The sequence below is a fragment of the Bos indicus genome, chromosome 16, assembly GCF_029378745.1.
Source record: "Bos indicus isolate NIAB-ARS_2022 breed Sahiwal x Tharparkar chromosome 16, NIAB-ARS_B.indTharparkar_mat_pri_1.0, whole genome shotgun sequence".
In the NCBI taxonomy this organism is placed as follows: domain Eukaryota; kingdom Metazoa; phylum Chordata; class Mammalia; order Artiodactyla; family Bovidae; genus Bos; species Bos indicus.
Window position 1 is genome coordinate 72,510,529 of NC_091775.1, and position 15,104 is coordinate 72,525,632.

Consider the following 15,104-nt stretch of genomic DNA (forward strand, 5'->3'; position numbering starts at 1 on the left):
ATTTGCATAACAGACCTTGAAACTTTAAAATGTTCTCTGTAAATTGTTTGTGAGAAGCAAATCCTCTTTCGAATCAGCTTACCCTAGGGGATTATCCTCAAGAACAAAGACTATTTGGAATGCTGAAGAGTGTTTTCAAGATGACCTTAGAAAATATTGTTCCAAAGTGGTCTAGCTTTCCTTTCCAGAAAAGAATTTAAAGACATCAGTTTACTTTATTTCTCCTTTTTATTTTTTTTATTATTGACATATGCCTTTTGAAAAAAGGAATAAACCATGTTGCCTTTTGAAAAGAGTATCAGCCATTTATGGGCTTCCATGGTGGTTCAGTGGTAAAGAACCCACCTGCCAAGAGAGAAGATACAGGTTCAATCCCTGGGTCAGGCAGATCCCCTGGAGAAGGAAATGGCGACCGCTTCAGTATTCTTGCCTGGGAAATCCAATGGACAGAGGAGCGTGGTGGGCTACAGTCCTTGGAGTCGCAAAAAATTTGGGCATGACTTAGGGACTAAACAGCAACATTGGTAATTTACAACCCCTTTTGTGGCAAAAACATTTAATTTGTAAATAGAAGAATTAGTATAAATTACGCTATTTTGAAAAAGAAAATATTTTTTGGCCACAAAGTTTGGCTTGTGGGATCTTAGTTCCCTGACCAGGAGTTGAACCCGTGCCTTTGGCAGCGGGCACAGAGTCCTAACCACTGGTCCATCAAGGAAATTCTCTGGAAATTATTTAATTGATTTAATCCTGTGTCCTGGCCATTGTAGAAATCTGTAGGGATACAGTGGAAAACAAGGCAGCCATAGTGCCTGCTCTCCTGCAGTTTGTGTTCCTGCAGGAGACGGAAAGTAAACCAGTCTGTAGAAAAGAGAAAGGTAGATTGGAATCAATACAGACTGTGGAAAGTGCCAAGAAGGAAATAAACATGAAGATACCAGTGACTGGTGGGGAAGGGGAGACAAGACAGTGGTGTTTTTCTGATGTTGGAAAAATGCCCTGAGCCTGCCTTTCATGGAGGTGGAGGGAGGACTATTCTAGGCAGAGAAAAAGGCAAAGGCTCAGAGTTGGGAAAGGGCTCAGTGGTTTGAAAACTGTATCTCAAATGATATCTCTCTTTAAGAGCAAGAAGAAATCAGAGATGCTTTAAAAAAAAAAAAATGCAGGGCTTCCCTGATGGTCTAGTGGTTAAAAATCCGCCTGTCAGTGCAGGGGACGTGGGTTTGATCCCTGGTCCAGGAAGATCCTATAGGTAGCGGAGCAACTAAACCCGTGTGCCGCAACTATTGAGCCAACACTCTAGAGCCTGAGAGCCCCAACTACCGAATCCTGTAGGCCTAGAGCCTGTGCTCTGCAACAGGAGAAGCCACCGCAGTGAGTAGCCCACACGTGGCAATGCAGAGTAGTCTCGGCTGACTGCAGCTAGAGAAAGCCCACAAGCAGCGATGAAGACCCAGCACCAAAGAACACACAGAAGCAAAAACAAACAACAACAGCAAAAATAACTCTAGCTAAACTAATGTTCAGCTTTTACTCTAGGACACCTCCCACCACAGGAAAACAAATGAATATTTCTGTTTTGTCTTTTAGGGGCTTTTCCACCTCCTAAGGGCCATAAGGAAGCTGTTTCCAGGGAGATGACCCTCAGCAATATGTGGATATTTCTCATACAGTCTTTTGCATTTTTGTCAGGCTATATGTGGTACAATATCTTTCAGTACTTTTACCATTGCCTGTTTTAGGAATTGACTTAGACTTGTCATGGTCACCATAGGAGTTTGGACTTTCCTAAGCGTGCATTATTTTACATGTGCAAATCAGAATATAAAAAAAACAAGCAAAGGAGATTGAATGGATGGATTAATATTTATCCCCCTTTGGGATATTTTTAAACTCTACTAAAATGAGGATCAATAATATAATGACCTGCTAATATGTTTTAATGACTTTTCATGTTTTAAAACAATACACTCTACCACCCACTTATGCAAACATCACATTTGGAGAAGAAGAAATCATCAAATCATCCTAGAAGACTATCTGAGAGAAATTCTGTTGCCACCAGATGTATGTGATAATCTTGCCCAGGCTCAGAAAACTGTGCGCGTCCGTTCCTCTTAGCTAGTCCTCTCTGCTAGGCAGCGCCGGGGCACGCCCTCACCTCTGTCAGCTCTGGCTGTGTTCCCAGTAGCCTCGAGGCGAGCTGGTCGGCACCTTCGAAGAGCTGCTTCCCTTTTGTTTGCAGAGACTCTGTTGTTTGCAGAGGTCCTCAACAGCTCCTGAGGTTCGGTGTCAAGCATGCCCCCGGGGGCAAAGCAGTGTCCAGAGACACATTCCGGTACTAGAAGGTGTTCTTCCAAAAGACCAGCTCAGTCCAATGCCGTGTTTACATGCATTCATGCTGCCCCTTGTATGGGGAGGGGGGGTTCACTTGATTTATCTTTTTGTATAGAAGGCATATCATAGATTGATAATTGTCTTTTACAAAATGCACTTTTATCAGATGCATCTACAGCAGAGGATTAGCACTATAGGTTGGAAACAGACGTGACCGTGATCAGCAAGTGAAATTCTTGAGAGGCTGCCTGTCTGTCTGCATGTTGATCTGTGCGCTGACGCTCTCCAGCGCCATCTGCACTGGGCACCACACCGAGGCTTCTGTCCCGCTCAGAGCCTTTGTTTTGTTTTGTTCTGTTTTCTTTCCATTTTGCATTTTAGCATCAAATGCATATGGGGATGGTTGAAATAAATGAAGGCATTTAACTGATCAAGTTAAGGTGAAATAGACTCATTTAATATAAGGAATATAAGAACTAGAGCCAGGCACTGGCTTCCAATGGTGACACGTTCTCACACGACACCCCCAGAACCCACGTTTGTTCCTTTAGCATTTCAAGGAGCTGCCCATTTCAGAGTGGCGTAACCAGGAGAGACCAGCAAAGAGGCTTCCCAGTTTCTTCAGTTGATCTTGGAGAGGATAGAGTCAAGTTCATACTTCTAGAAAACTTTTTTTTTTTATAATGTATCACTATATTTATGTGATTTACCTCATAGGAGAACCAAAAACTCCTCAGAAACTGCTGGCCCGGTGTCAACTGGTCACCCGCACTCCCAGTGTTGAGAGAGAGGTTGTGTTTTGGTTTGGGACTATAGGACTATTTAGACCCTAGTGAGTCAGCGTACTTATTGGTGATGAGCATTGTTGATTCCCCTGTTGTCACTAATTGTACAAATGACAATTTTGAGAAGTAGGCCAGAACCTAAAAGTAAGGGTTTATTGTTTTCTATTTTAAAATAAACCAAAAAAACCAAAAACTGAAAAGATGTGAATTTTCTCCCAGTTACTTGAGAAAGGCAAAGTAACCAAATAAAAGCCCCCAGCAGCTCCATCTTTAGGGTTAATTCAGTACAGAGGTCAAAGAATGATTGATTACCTGAAATACCTCATTGAATAGTAGACAGCTACTGGTGAAATGCAGAAGACAGTGTTACTATGTTTGGTTTGGTGTAGTGGGTGTTATAAGATGCAGTTTTTTTTGAAATCTGAGCGTTTTGTTCTATGTGTTTTACAGTGACAGTAATTAGGTAAAGCCAATCTCAATTAAAGGTATGAAGGATGATAGGAAGCTGGATAGAAACTTAAGGATGCTTCTGTTTGAGGCCCAGCAAACACTACTAGACAAGATGAATTGAAATTGTTCCCTTGAGAGATTAGTCAGCCAGCTGGGGGATAAGTAGGTCACTGTGGAGTCTGGCATGCATAGTCCTAGCCAATAGACCTTTTTCGTCATTGCTAAGCAAACCACAGATAGAGTGGCCAGTTCTCCCATCCAAAAGAAAAAAAAAGAAATGCACACGTCAGTGTGATTTAGGGCCACTTTTGCCATCACTGTTCTCCAAAGGAACCTAATATTGTGTAATGTACATGTCAAGCAGACTGTTCTGTAAGATGCTTTTGTTTTCAAGTGCAGTCATTTCGGCAGTCTCTAGAGTGAAAAATACCAACAGATGTGTGAGTTAATTTTTGAAAATAGATCTGTGAGTTGTAAATAGATGTATATTTGGTCTGCCCTATCCCTCTTTGATTCCTTATCAACATGTTCTCTCTCTCCTGTTGGCAGAACATGTTTGAGAGCATTGATAGTGCTTTCCCTATCAGTAACTGGAGTTCTGCTCACACTGGGGAAGGTAAAGAGAGAATCCGTGTTTTCGTATGGCAACCAGGGAAGCAGCAATATGCCACTGTACAGAACCAAATTAAAAGTCCTAATCTGTATTTTCTTTGCAAAGTGAGATCAAAGGATGTTTAGAGAGTATACATTTTTGTCAAGGGAAAAGAAAATAAAACTGTGCCAGTTTCTATGCTCGCAGCTTGTAGAATCTCAGCACTTCCTGGTCTCAGCTGATCTGCCTGGATTCACACAGCAGAGAGGGCTGAGATCTCCCTGCTGGATTTTGGTCTCCATGAGTCACAGTGATGGAGCATTGCTTGGCCACAGGCAGGCACAGTGACTCCAGAGATGACCACCCCAGCAGTTCACAGTTAACTTCAGAAACTGTCATTGGTGTTAAAAGATACAAATAGCGTGGAGAAACCTATATGCCAGTGGAAGGTAAAGAAAAATTACAGAATGGAAAATGATGTTTTGGGTGAGCAAACAAGTTGAGAATCTAAATAGTAGATTTTTTTTTAAAGCTAACTATGAATTCAAATCTGTCATTAAGTAGTCCTTCATATTACAACCAACCCTTAATTTTTTCCACGGGGAAAGACCTAGAGATTACCGGAGTTAATCCAGTAATAAGTCATAGTAAACCAAAAATCTAATTGTATTTAGGAGTTTGAGTCCTTATTCTCATCAAACTGTTTTACTTCTAGGGATAAGTATTATTAAAAAAAAAAAAAAAGATTTCTCTTGCCTATCTATTTATGACTGTTCATGAGTAGTGAAAAGATTTGGAAAGACAGCTTCAGGAAGAGGAAACACAAAAGCCTGAATAATCCATGGGCTAGAAAAGGAATCCATGAATAATCAAGAGCTGGTGGTATTGTCATTTTTTTTCAAGACTTTTTGTGAAAATGAAATGTTAAATCACCGAATGTAAACCTCAGAACATCAATGTAGTATTAATAGCATTTGGATCGGTGTTGCAATGCCTCTTCATTCTTTGTTCACGCCACTCACGTCTTGTGGATTTGTCTTGGTAATGTTTCTGACAATCATTTCCCTACAGACTGTTCTAAACTACTGGGACCTGGTTATAATTGTAGAAAGTTAATCATGGATAGTCTTATTGGATTCTTTTTATATTTAAGAAAATTTTATTTACATTGCTAAATAGGAAGTTATTTTCTTCATTACACTATAGGACTTCGCTCCAGAGTTACCATTATGAGTATGTCAGCTCTATTCTACAAAGGATGGATAAAAATGGGTAGCCTTATTTTCTTGCAGTGTAGTGCTGTGAATTTTACATCTGTTAACATGAAAGGCGAAGTCAGAGCCACCCTGGGCAGCAAGTACACTGGTTTATTTTCTGAGACAGTAGAGACTAATACGTTTGGGACCAAAACCACCAAAATCGAACATTTTGGGGTCACAAAGGGGCCAGGTGTTCTCTGGAGCGGTCACTGGTTGGTGCTTCATTGCAATCATTTTACATTGATACCCAACAGTTAGGACCTGGACCCTGGGAATAAGCTGAGGGTGCTGTACTGTTGGGGGAAGGTGACTGTAGTCATACAGAAGATAAAATAAGGGTTTTTCTGCAAAATTTCCATTTGAGGATTTTTACATTTAATATTTTTTTAAAACAGTTAAAAGAGCAAAAAAATATATAAGTGTAATCTAGTTGCAAGATATGCACACATACGTTGAATGGCTTTATTTTTGTTGTGTAAAACTGTTGAACACATGACTGTAATGCACAAATTCTTTATGTGTAAGGGGTCTGTGCATTTTACAGTAACTCATGTCATGATTGGATAATGAAACAGTTATACGTTGAATCGCCGTTGTTGTGTTACATGCTTTCCTTTTCTTTACAGTTATTACAGAGTTGTATTTATTTTATACAGGTGGATTTTCATTTTCCTGATGCCATAATGTTTACTTCAGCTTGTTGACCTGTCTTTCTTTGTCTATCTGCATGTTGTAATGTATGATAAGAATGAATGTAAAGGCTGTGGCAACTGTCATTAAATTTTGTAAAGGGCTGGTCACTCGTGGATCTATCTGGTTTATGAATGCACTTGGGATTATTTTAGTAACCAGAATCACCTTTTCAGAAATTTAGATGTGAACACCAAAAGAAACATTTTTCCCAACAAAAATTAATTGCTGGTTCTATTTTTTTTAATCTAGAAAAAATAAAGTTGATTTTTTTCAAGTAAAGTGCTTTTAATTCTTAGTAGTGGGAATGGGGTGTTTGTATTTTACTGGAGAAATTTAGGCATTAACATCTGTGGGCGTGTATTATGGCAGTTGGATGCTGAGGGCAAACTGAAAAACCAAAAGAAAAAAACATTGTGCTTCCTTCTTTGGTTTTAAACTGTTCCCCCCACTCCTTCCCCACTTTCCCCATCCAGTGGTGTACTGGTAAATGTTGAATAGTCTGCTCTCCTAAAAAAAAAATTCTGTATACAAATATACATGTTTGTTAAAATTTTGCTGATAGCAAAGACATATAACACAGCTAACAGATAATAATAAAATATACTTTATTGTCAAGTCCATATAGCCAGTTCATTCTCCCAGGATGCTTTAATTGATTTTTGCTGAACTCATGTAGCCAATCTATGGTTGCAATTCGGCCATGATTTGAAAAATGGAATTACATCATACTTACTTATTTCTTAAATATTGTCACTCAATCTGATAAGTGATCTGATAAAGTGTTTCTTCAGTTCAGTTGCTCAGTCGTGTCCGACTCTTTGCGACCCCATGGAGAAAAAATTGTTTCTTACCCTTGTGCAAATTATTGTCACTAAAGTGAACCACATTTGGCTTCATTACTCTTTGTAAGCTTATGTAACTTAATTTTAATAACAACTGTTTAGCAACTGCTGGCAAAATTTTAAAATTTAACAATCAGCTGTAGTGAGCCAGTAGGAGCTGTCTCCAGCACACCACTGTCCTGTACTTATTTTAAAATTTAACTGTTAGTGTTGAGTAAACTCACTGCTCAACACTAAGGGTCCTATTACTGACCCTAGCAGGGGCTTAATGGGTGGAAAGCATTAATATCAGTCCTACAGAGCATGCTTTTGTTTATTTTTTTAAGTTTTTTTTTTTAATGTGGGTCATTTAAAAAATCTTTTTCAAATTTGTCACAATATTGTGCTCTTTTATATTTTTTGGCTACAAACCATGTGGGCTCTCCTAGCTCCCTGACCAGGGATTGAACCCTCACACCCTACATTGGAAAGTGAAGTTTTAACCACTGGACAGCCAGGGGAGTCCCCAGAGCGGGCTTTTGATTTGAAGAATTTGACAACAGCAAGTCTTTCCTCAAGTGCATGGGAAGCTTGCATTTTTCTAAAGTTGGTCCTTTGCTTTCATTTCTCAAAACTAGGTAAACTGATAACAGGCATCTCTAAGATTCTGTTTTGAGCACTGAAAACACTCTTTGTTTAGATATTTGGAGAATATGTTTGATCCCACTGAAAACTTTTGGCCTTCCCTGGTGGCTCAGATGGTAAAGCGTCTGTCTGCAATGCAGGAGACCCAGGTTCGATCCCTGGGTTGGGAAGATCCCTTGGAGAAGGAAATGGCAGCCCACTCCAGTGTTCTTGCTGGAAAATCCCATGGGCGGCGGAGCCTGGTAGGCTACTGTCCATGGGGTCACAAAGAGTTGGACACGACTGAGCGAAGGGAAGATCACACAGTCTGCCAAACAAGTTAAACAGTTCAAGTTCGGTCTACCTCCTCTTTCCCTGTCTGGACTTAGGATGCTGCTCTGGTGAGGCTGTTGTTTCCCGCAGGGTGGTTTCTGTGGAAGATGAACAGACTGAGGACAGAGCCCTGAAAGCAAGTGTGAAGAACTCTGAGATCTATTGCGGACCAGCCCTATTCTTCATGAGTTGGGAACAAAAGAAAATCCATTGTTTTTAATTTCCACTTAATATGAAAATGTTTGTTTTTAGAAAATGTTTCTTCCTGCTGAAAAAGATAATGTATTTTTAAAAGGAAAAAATTTCCTCTTTTGGCTATAAGAAAAAGTCAGCTGTATGAGCATGTGTGACCATATCATAACATGCTGATATGGTATAAGTCAATAAATTTTTACCTCTCAGGACTTGGATAACCTTGTTCTTCACTCTTAGAGGCTTGGGAAACAAACTGAGTATCAGTTACCCAGATCATATTGAAACACACATGAATGGACTGTGGGAGGAGGGCTGGCTAACCACTGGAAATAAAACAGTCTCCTTTCCGAGTCAGCAAAATGCTCTTTATTAGCTGAGTAAACCCATTTTACAAAGGAAGAAACTGGAACTGTTTGGGTTTGTTTTTGTTTTTGTTTTTTTTGCTGGGAAGTATGAGCATATTACAAAGCTCCCTCCTGATTTTTCCCCCGGAAAATTTCTGTTGCCTCTCCTTGGAAAACTTGCTGCTTTTTAGGTGTGCAATTCATTCTAGAGGTGATGGTAAAGTTCTCACTGTTGAAGAGGGAGCTCTGGGCCATCCTTGTGATGATAGCTGTCTCAGTGATGTCGCTGAGAAATCACATGGCTAGGACACCTCCCCTAAAATATCAATTCTGCATCTTCATGCCTTTGTTTCATTTTTGACACCAAACTGCCTGAAAAGGTCTTTATCTTCAGTTCTTACCAGTTAACACTGAACACTATCAGGGTCAGCTGATGGATAGTTAAAGGAAAAGAAAATAGATACCTATAAGTTGGGGGAGTTGGGAGGGGATTGGAAGAGGTTGAAATACAAGGAAGAGGAACCCAGGAGTGTTAAAAGACAAAGAAAGTGCCAAAGTCTGCTGTCTACAAACAGGTACACACACCCCTGATCAATGAGGACCCCAAAGAGTATTCAGACACGGTTTAAGAAATCAACTTCTGTGTGAACTGTCCTCAGGCTGCCATTCCTGCGGGCTCACGTCTAAAGTATCACAGTGTGTAGTGTTAGTCACTCTGTGGCCCACCAGGCTCCCCCGTCCGTGGAATTCTAAAGGCAAGAATACTGGAGTGGGTTGCCATTTCCTTTTCCAGGGGATCTTCCCAGTCCAGGGATCAAACCCAGGTATCCTGCACTGCAGGTAGATTCTTTACCATCTGAGCCACCAGAGTAGTTTAGAGGAGCCCAGCTGCCGTTTTAGATACTCTGCCCTCTTGGCAGAAAAAAGATATGCCTCTCAGCCTTTAGGCATCTCCAGGATACCAAAACAAAGGGACAATTCAAAATATTGGTGACAAGGAGCCTCTTTTAATCAAGGCATCTAGGGCCCACAATAGGGCTTTTTCTCTTTCCCTGATATGTACACATCTTAATAAGGACAAAGAATGGCATTGGAAATGAGACATCTGGGCCTACATTGGATCTGTTGAACTCTGATAGATCTGGTGTGGAGCAGGGAGAGCAATGGCAACTTGGAGCACCCCAAAAAGCAGCAACCAAGACTTCTTTTGGCTTAGACCCAGGACTGGCACAATGTCACTTGGGCCACAGTGACTCACAGGGCAGTATGGGAGGGCCTACTAAAGGGTATGGATACCAGAAGGCATGGCTCATTTGGGAGCCATCTTTGAAGACCAGCTATCACAGTGAAACAATTCCTCAGCCATTTGAATAATTTAAGAATGCTACATGGGTCTAGAAGAACCCTCTCCCTTCTAAAAGTTTGGCCATAATTTCAATAATTGGAAATTTTTTGAGTCTGAATACTTTAAGAGGATTAGATCTGTTGATCCTTCACTCATTCATACAAATCACATTAATCAAAGGGACACCAATCTAAAACAATGGAGGTTTTGTTTGGTTATAATAGCCAGGACATGGAAGCAAACTAGATGCCCATCAGCAGATGAATGGATAAGAAAGCTGTGGTACGTATACACAATGGAGTATTACTCAGCCATTAAAAAGAATACATTTGAATCAGTTCTAATGAGGTGGATGAAACTGGAGCCTATTATACAGAGTGAAGTTAGCCAGAAGGAAAAACACCAATACAGTATACTAACGCATATATATGGAATTTAGAAAGATGGTAACAATAACCGTGTATACGAGACAGCAAAAGAGACACTGATGTATAGAACAGTCTTATGGACTCTGTGGGAGAGGGAGAGGGTGAGAAGATTTGAGAGAATGGCATTGAAACATGTAAAATATCATGTATGAAACGAGATGCCAGTCCAGGTTCGATGCACAATACTGGATGCTTGGGGCTAGTGCACTGGGACGACCCAGAGGGATGGTATGGGGAGGGAGGAGGGAGGAGGGTTCAGGATGGGGAACACAGGTATACCTGTGGCGGATTCATTTTGATATTTGGCAAAACTAATACAATTATGTAAAGTTTTAAAATTAAATAAAATTTTAAAAAAAAGATAAAACAATGGAGGTTTTGTTTGGGAATAATCTTCATATTACTTTTGGCGCTGATTGATGCATAACTCATTGGCCCTTACAATTTCAGAGCTCCTGGAACTTTAGAAATCACCTTGTTTTGAGATGGCACATTTCATTCTGGGACAATTTTGGTCCATTGCTGGTTGCATTAAATGACTGCTTAATCGAATTATGGGGGCTAGAACCAGGCCTTTTGATTTCCATTCAAATGTTTTCCTCAAAACAGCAGATTGCCCTCTGCTGGATTTGTTTTTAGTAAATGAGAGTTAAATCTAAATGATTAGGTATGCATGTTAAAGGGGGTGATGGACCTAAAGCCTTCTATAATTTCATTTTCCCCAATTTTAAACTGAACATAAGAGCTCCCAAAACCCTAGAAGATTACTTTTTAAGATAAGATATGGTCCCCTCAGCTGTTACAAAAATACAATTAACCACTAAAAAAGTTGGAAACCCATTTTTTTTATCTTTTTGGATATGGATATGAAATGTATTTTGTTTTTATTTTTGCCATAGAGACTGCAACATAAAGAGACATTTGTTTCCGACTGAAGGGGATAGAGATTTCAGTCTCATGATGGTTCCTTTCATTTCTGAATTCCAGGTATGAAACTAGAAGCTGGTGATAATTCTTTACTAGCTCTAGTACCTAAATGTCCCTTCATCATGGTGGCCTCTGAGTTCCAGGGCTTGTTCAAGTAAGAGCCCCAGACAAGCAGTGGAACCAAGGACTCGTCAAATGAGTTTGATCAGCACCCCCTTTGACAAGGTTCTTACTCACTCAACCTCATGCTTGTGTTTTAAATGGGAAACTTTCAAATAGGTCTCTTCAGTGTTAAGTGAGATCATGTATGTGAAGCACACTGTATGAATGCTCAGTAAGGGAGGCTGCTTTATCCCACCCCAAGTAGGTTTAGCAGATGACGTAAATTATTCTTACACCTGGCTGTGCCTAAGGTCCAAATAGCTGGTTTGGTGCATAGGAATTTTATCACTATGGCATATGCTATAGTGCCCACTATCTCATTTTCCAGAGTCCCAGGGAAACTGAAATGCAGTTAGCATAGCCAAGCTCCTAACCTCACCTAGCCAGACTCTATCAAATTATCTAAGGCTCCAGACAGCAGCAAGAAACGGTTTTGTAGGCAGAGAGCCAATTAGAAAGGTGAGGAGGCTAGGGCATAAAGAAGAAATAGGACCTGCTAGACAGAAGACATTACATAGTCCTAATAGGGACCTATTTTTGCTTCTGAGACATGATGTCACTTGTGGTGAAGACCTTGAACTCATTATCAAAAGTGAGGGAAATAAAACTTCTAGTAGTTGGAAGCTACCCACCAGCCCACGGTTCTCTATGTATAATTCATATGATCCTAAATATAAAAGCGTGCTTTGACAGCATCCTAAAGATTTAGGAAGCTGCACTAATTCTGAAAACCTTTTCCTTTCTAGTTACAGTAGATTCTGAGGTTTGAACCTTGAGAACTGACATTTCATCTTCCAGTTTTAAGTACGGTATCCTCAATTCTTGGAAGTCTGGGTACCAGAAGGAAGTGGGCAGATTAGAATCAAATGTTGCTTGTGGTATGGAGGTGTCATGGTGAAGTACAGAGGGACTCTCAGCAGAGCTGAGACAGCAGGCATGGGTTTGAGGCCTGGCTCTGCTGAAGGTTGGAGGGGAGAAATGATAGAAAGGTGATGTTCCAAAGCCCAATCTGGCCCTAAAGGCCTTTGAGTTCCCAGCCAGATAGCCCTCAGGCTGTTCCGTCTACCATCACAGAACTTCTTCAGAGCACCATCGCCTGAAGGTAGAACTCCCTGAGAAAGAGGACAAAGGCAATGATAAGAGGATGGAACAGGTCTCTGAGAGGAGATTTGGAAATACTTAGAAGCCACCATCCGGTGATGACTCACGGAGATACACCTGTGCCTGCTCTCAGTTCAGTTCAGCCGCTCAGTCGAGTCCTACTCTGCGACCCCATGGACTGCAGCACACCAGGCTTCCCTGTCCTTCACTGTCTCCCGGGGCTTGCTCAAACTCACATCCATTGAGTCAGTGATGCCATCCAACCATCTCATCCTCGGTTGTCCCCTTCTCCTCCTGCCTTCAATCTTTCCCAGCATCAGGGTCTTTTCCAATGAGTCAGCTCTTCGAATCAGGTGGCCAAAATATTGGAGTTTCAGCTTCAGCATCAGTCTTTCCAATGAATAGTCAGGACTGACTTCCTTTAGGATGGACTGGTTTGATCTCCTTGCAAGCCAACGGACTCTCAAGTCTTCTCCAACACCACAGTGCCTACCCTGGCACAGCACTATTCAGAGAAGTCCTGATCTGCCTTCTAATGATGAGAACCTGGCTTTGTTTCCCTAAAGAACTACTGAAAAAAAGCAAGGGACTGAGCAAGTTCATGAATGTGGAATTTATAAAGCAGTTTCTCTTTAGAGGCAAAGATGTGGTCTCGTTGATGACTCAACCTGCAGAATCCATTCCATTTTAGATCAGGAATAGCAACTGGAATAAATAGGAGTCCTACCTGAATAGTGAGGAAAGGTGGTGTGTCAGATGAAGTGTTGACTCAGACTGACTTACCCTTTATTGAAAGAGGAGGGAGAGGAGTGACAGGCAGGCTCCCTCCCCCGCCCCACTGGGGCCACCTGTGGCACTGCAGGCAGGGATTCTAACACAGAGAGACAGCTCAAGTGCCAACCCGTGGGTTTTTCATTTAAAAGGTATTTATGGTTCAGGTGGGGGTGGCGAGGAATGCTGTTTGTGGGCACAGGACAGCTACAAAGAACCTGAAAATCACAGACAAGAAGCAAATGAAAGTAAAGGCCTTTGCTTGACTATAAGGTGGGGGAGCAGGAGAGCAGGAAAGTCTACAGGACAGGGCAGAAACAACAAGCACGGCCTCCAGGGAGCTCCCGCCTCACGTTCAGCTGGGCGGTCAGCGTGTTCTCACCGGCAGGGTGGCATGTGAGGCTGCTTCTGCCTATGTGACCCCTCCAGGGGCTCCAGCTCTTCCTGCCGACCCTGTACCCACCGCGCAGACAGCAGGCCCAGGACAGCCCTTCCTGCCCACTCTCACAAAGTTCCTTGCCCTCCCCTCCCTCAGGCGGCTGCCCTTCAAATCCGAGGACACTGGTGAAGGCTCAGGATTTTCTCCGTGGATCTATTCCCCCAGTCTGGGCTGGGGGACAAAGTCCTCCCGACAAACGTCACTTGGTTCTAGAAGCTTCTGTTTCTTTCCTTGACTGGCTGTTGTTGACGCATGTGTTCTACCCACTTTCCTTGTATGATGGACTCTTTGACTGTTTGGGGTTGTTGTGTTTTTTTGTTTTAAAATTTCTATCGTATTTCTTTGGGAAATAGCAGAAGGAGTTTCTGTGATCCTGTTTTATTCATCTTTTTTTTTGCCTGCACTGGGTCTTCATGGCAGTCCATGGGCTTCTCTAGTTGTGGCATTGGGTTTAGTTGCCCTGGGGAATGTGGGATCTTAGTTCCTCTACCAGGGATAGAACCCACATCCCCTGCATTGGAAGGCATATTCTTAACCACTGGAGCAGCAGGCAAGTCCCCTATCATCTTTAAGCAGAAGTCTAACTGCTCAGCTCAGTTTTTTAAGGTTCAGTTCATTGGAAGTCTGCTTAGCTTACGCCATTTTCATGGCTGTTATTCAAAGTAAAGCACATCTGGGAAAAAAAAAAAAGGCATTGTATTTCCTATAGCCCAGGGAGAAAAATAATTTACTACCATATAAAGACTTAAGGGAAAAAAGAATGAAGGAGTTTTTCTTCTCTCCAGATAGGTGAAGTGAGATTCCAATTGCTGATAGAAGGAAGGGAAGGCTGAATGAAGCAACAAAGCCTGTTAATCTGGAAGTTAACAATTTCCTCAGTCTCTACCCCTAAGGAAATGACTACCGCCTAAGAAGGTTGGAAAGAATCCAGTGGCTATGCTGACTGCATTTCAGTTTACCTGGGTCAAAGGAGCTGGTAACCCGCCAAAGGCCCAGGTCCTTGTGAAAAGGTTTGGAGAACCTTAAAAGACCCACAGGAGTGAGGGGTGGTTACACTTAGAATCAATAATGAAACGAGTCCTTTCTTGCCACTAGAAGAATTCACAAAGAGGCTTGGATGAGCCTGTGCCAGGGGTGCCGGGCAAGAGATCACGACTCCGGGTGGGGCTGGACCAGCTGGCCCCTAAGGCCTGTCCCCACTGCACCCCCACCCCCAGGAGTCATTGTCGGTCACACCACACCAGCCGTGATAAAAGCTGCCACTGTGTCTGCATTTTCTGTTCTGCTCAGGGAAGGGAGAATCGATGAGCCCAGCTTGGCCAGAGGACAGGGTTCATTGCGCCCTCATCATTTGGAGACTCTTTCCCCCAGACTCCCATCAGCTTCCGTGGTGGCTCAGACGGTAAAGTGTCCGCCTACAATGTGGGAGACCTGGGTTCAATCCCTGGATCGGGAAGATCTCCTGGAGAAGGAAATGGCAACCCACTCCAGTATTCTT

General features: G+C 42.1%; 1 protein-coding gene and 1 non-coding gene across 7 annotated transcripts in view; both read left to right on the plus strand.

Moving 5' to 3' along the window:
- The window catches only part of LPGAT1 (lysophosphatidylglycerol acyltransferase 1), a 143,708-nt gene extending 135,410 nt beyond the window's left edge, over positions 1–8,298 (plus strand). For all 6 annotated transcript variants that reach the window (XM_070768626.1, XM_070768628.1, XM_070768631.1 and 3 more), the window contains one exon: positions 1,591–8,298. In XM_070768626.1, the coding sequence (XP_070624727.1) occupies positions 1,591–1,742 (152 nt within the window). In that variant the 3' untranslated portion in view covers positions 1,743–8,298. The remainder of the gene's footprint in view (positions 1–1,590) is intronic.
- On the plus strand, positions 7,681–7,752 carry TRNAC-GCA (transfer RNA cysteine (anticodon GCA)). Its single transcript has one exon. It is a non-coding gene; the product is annotated as a tRNA-Cys (tRNA).
- Positions 8,299–15,104: the final 6,806 nt, after the last annotated feature.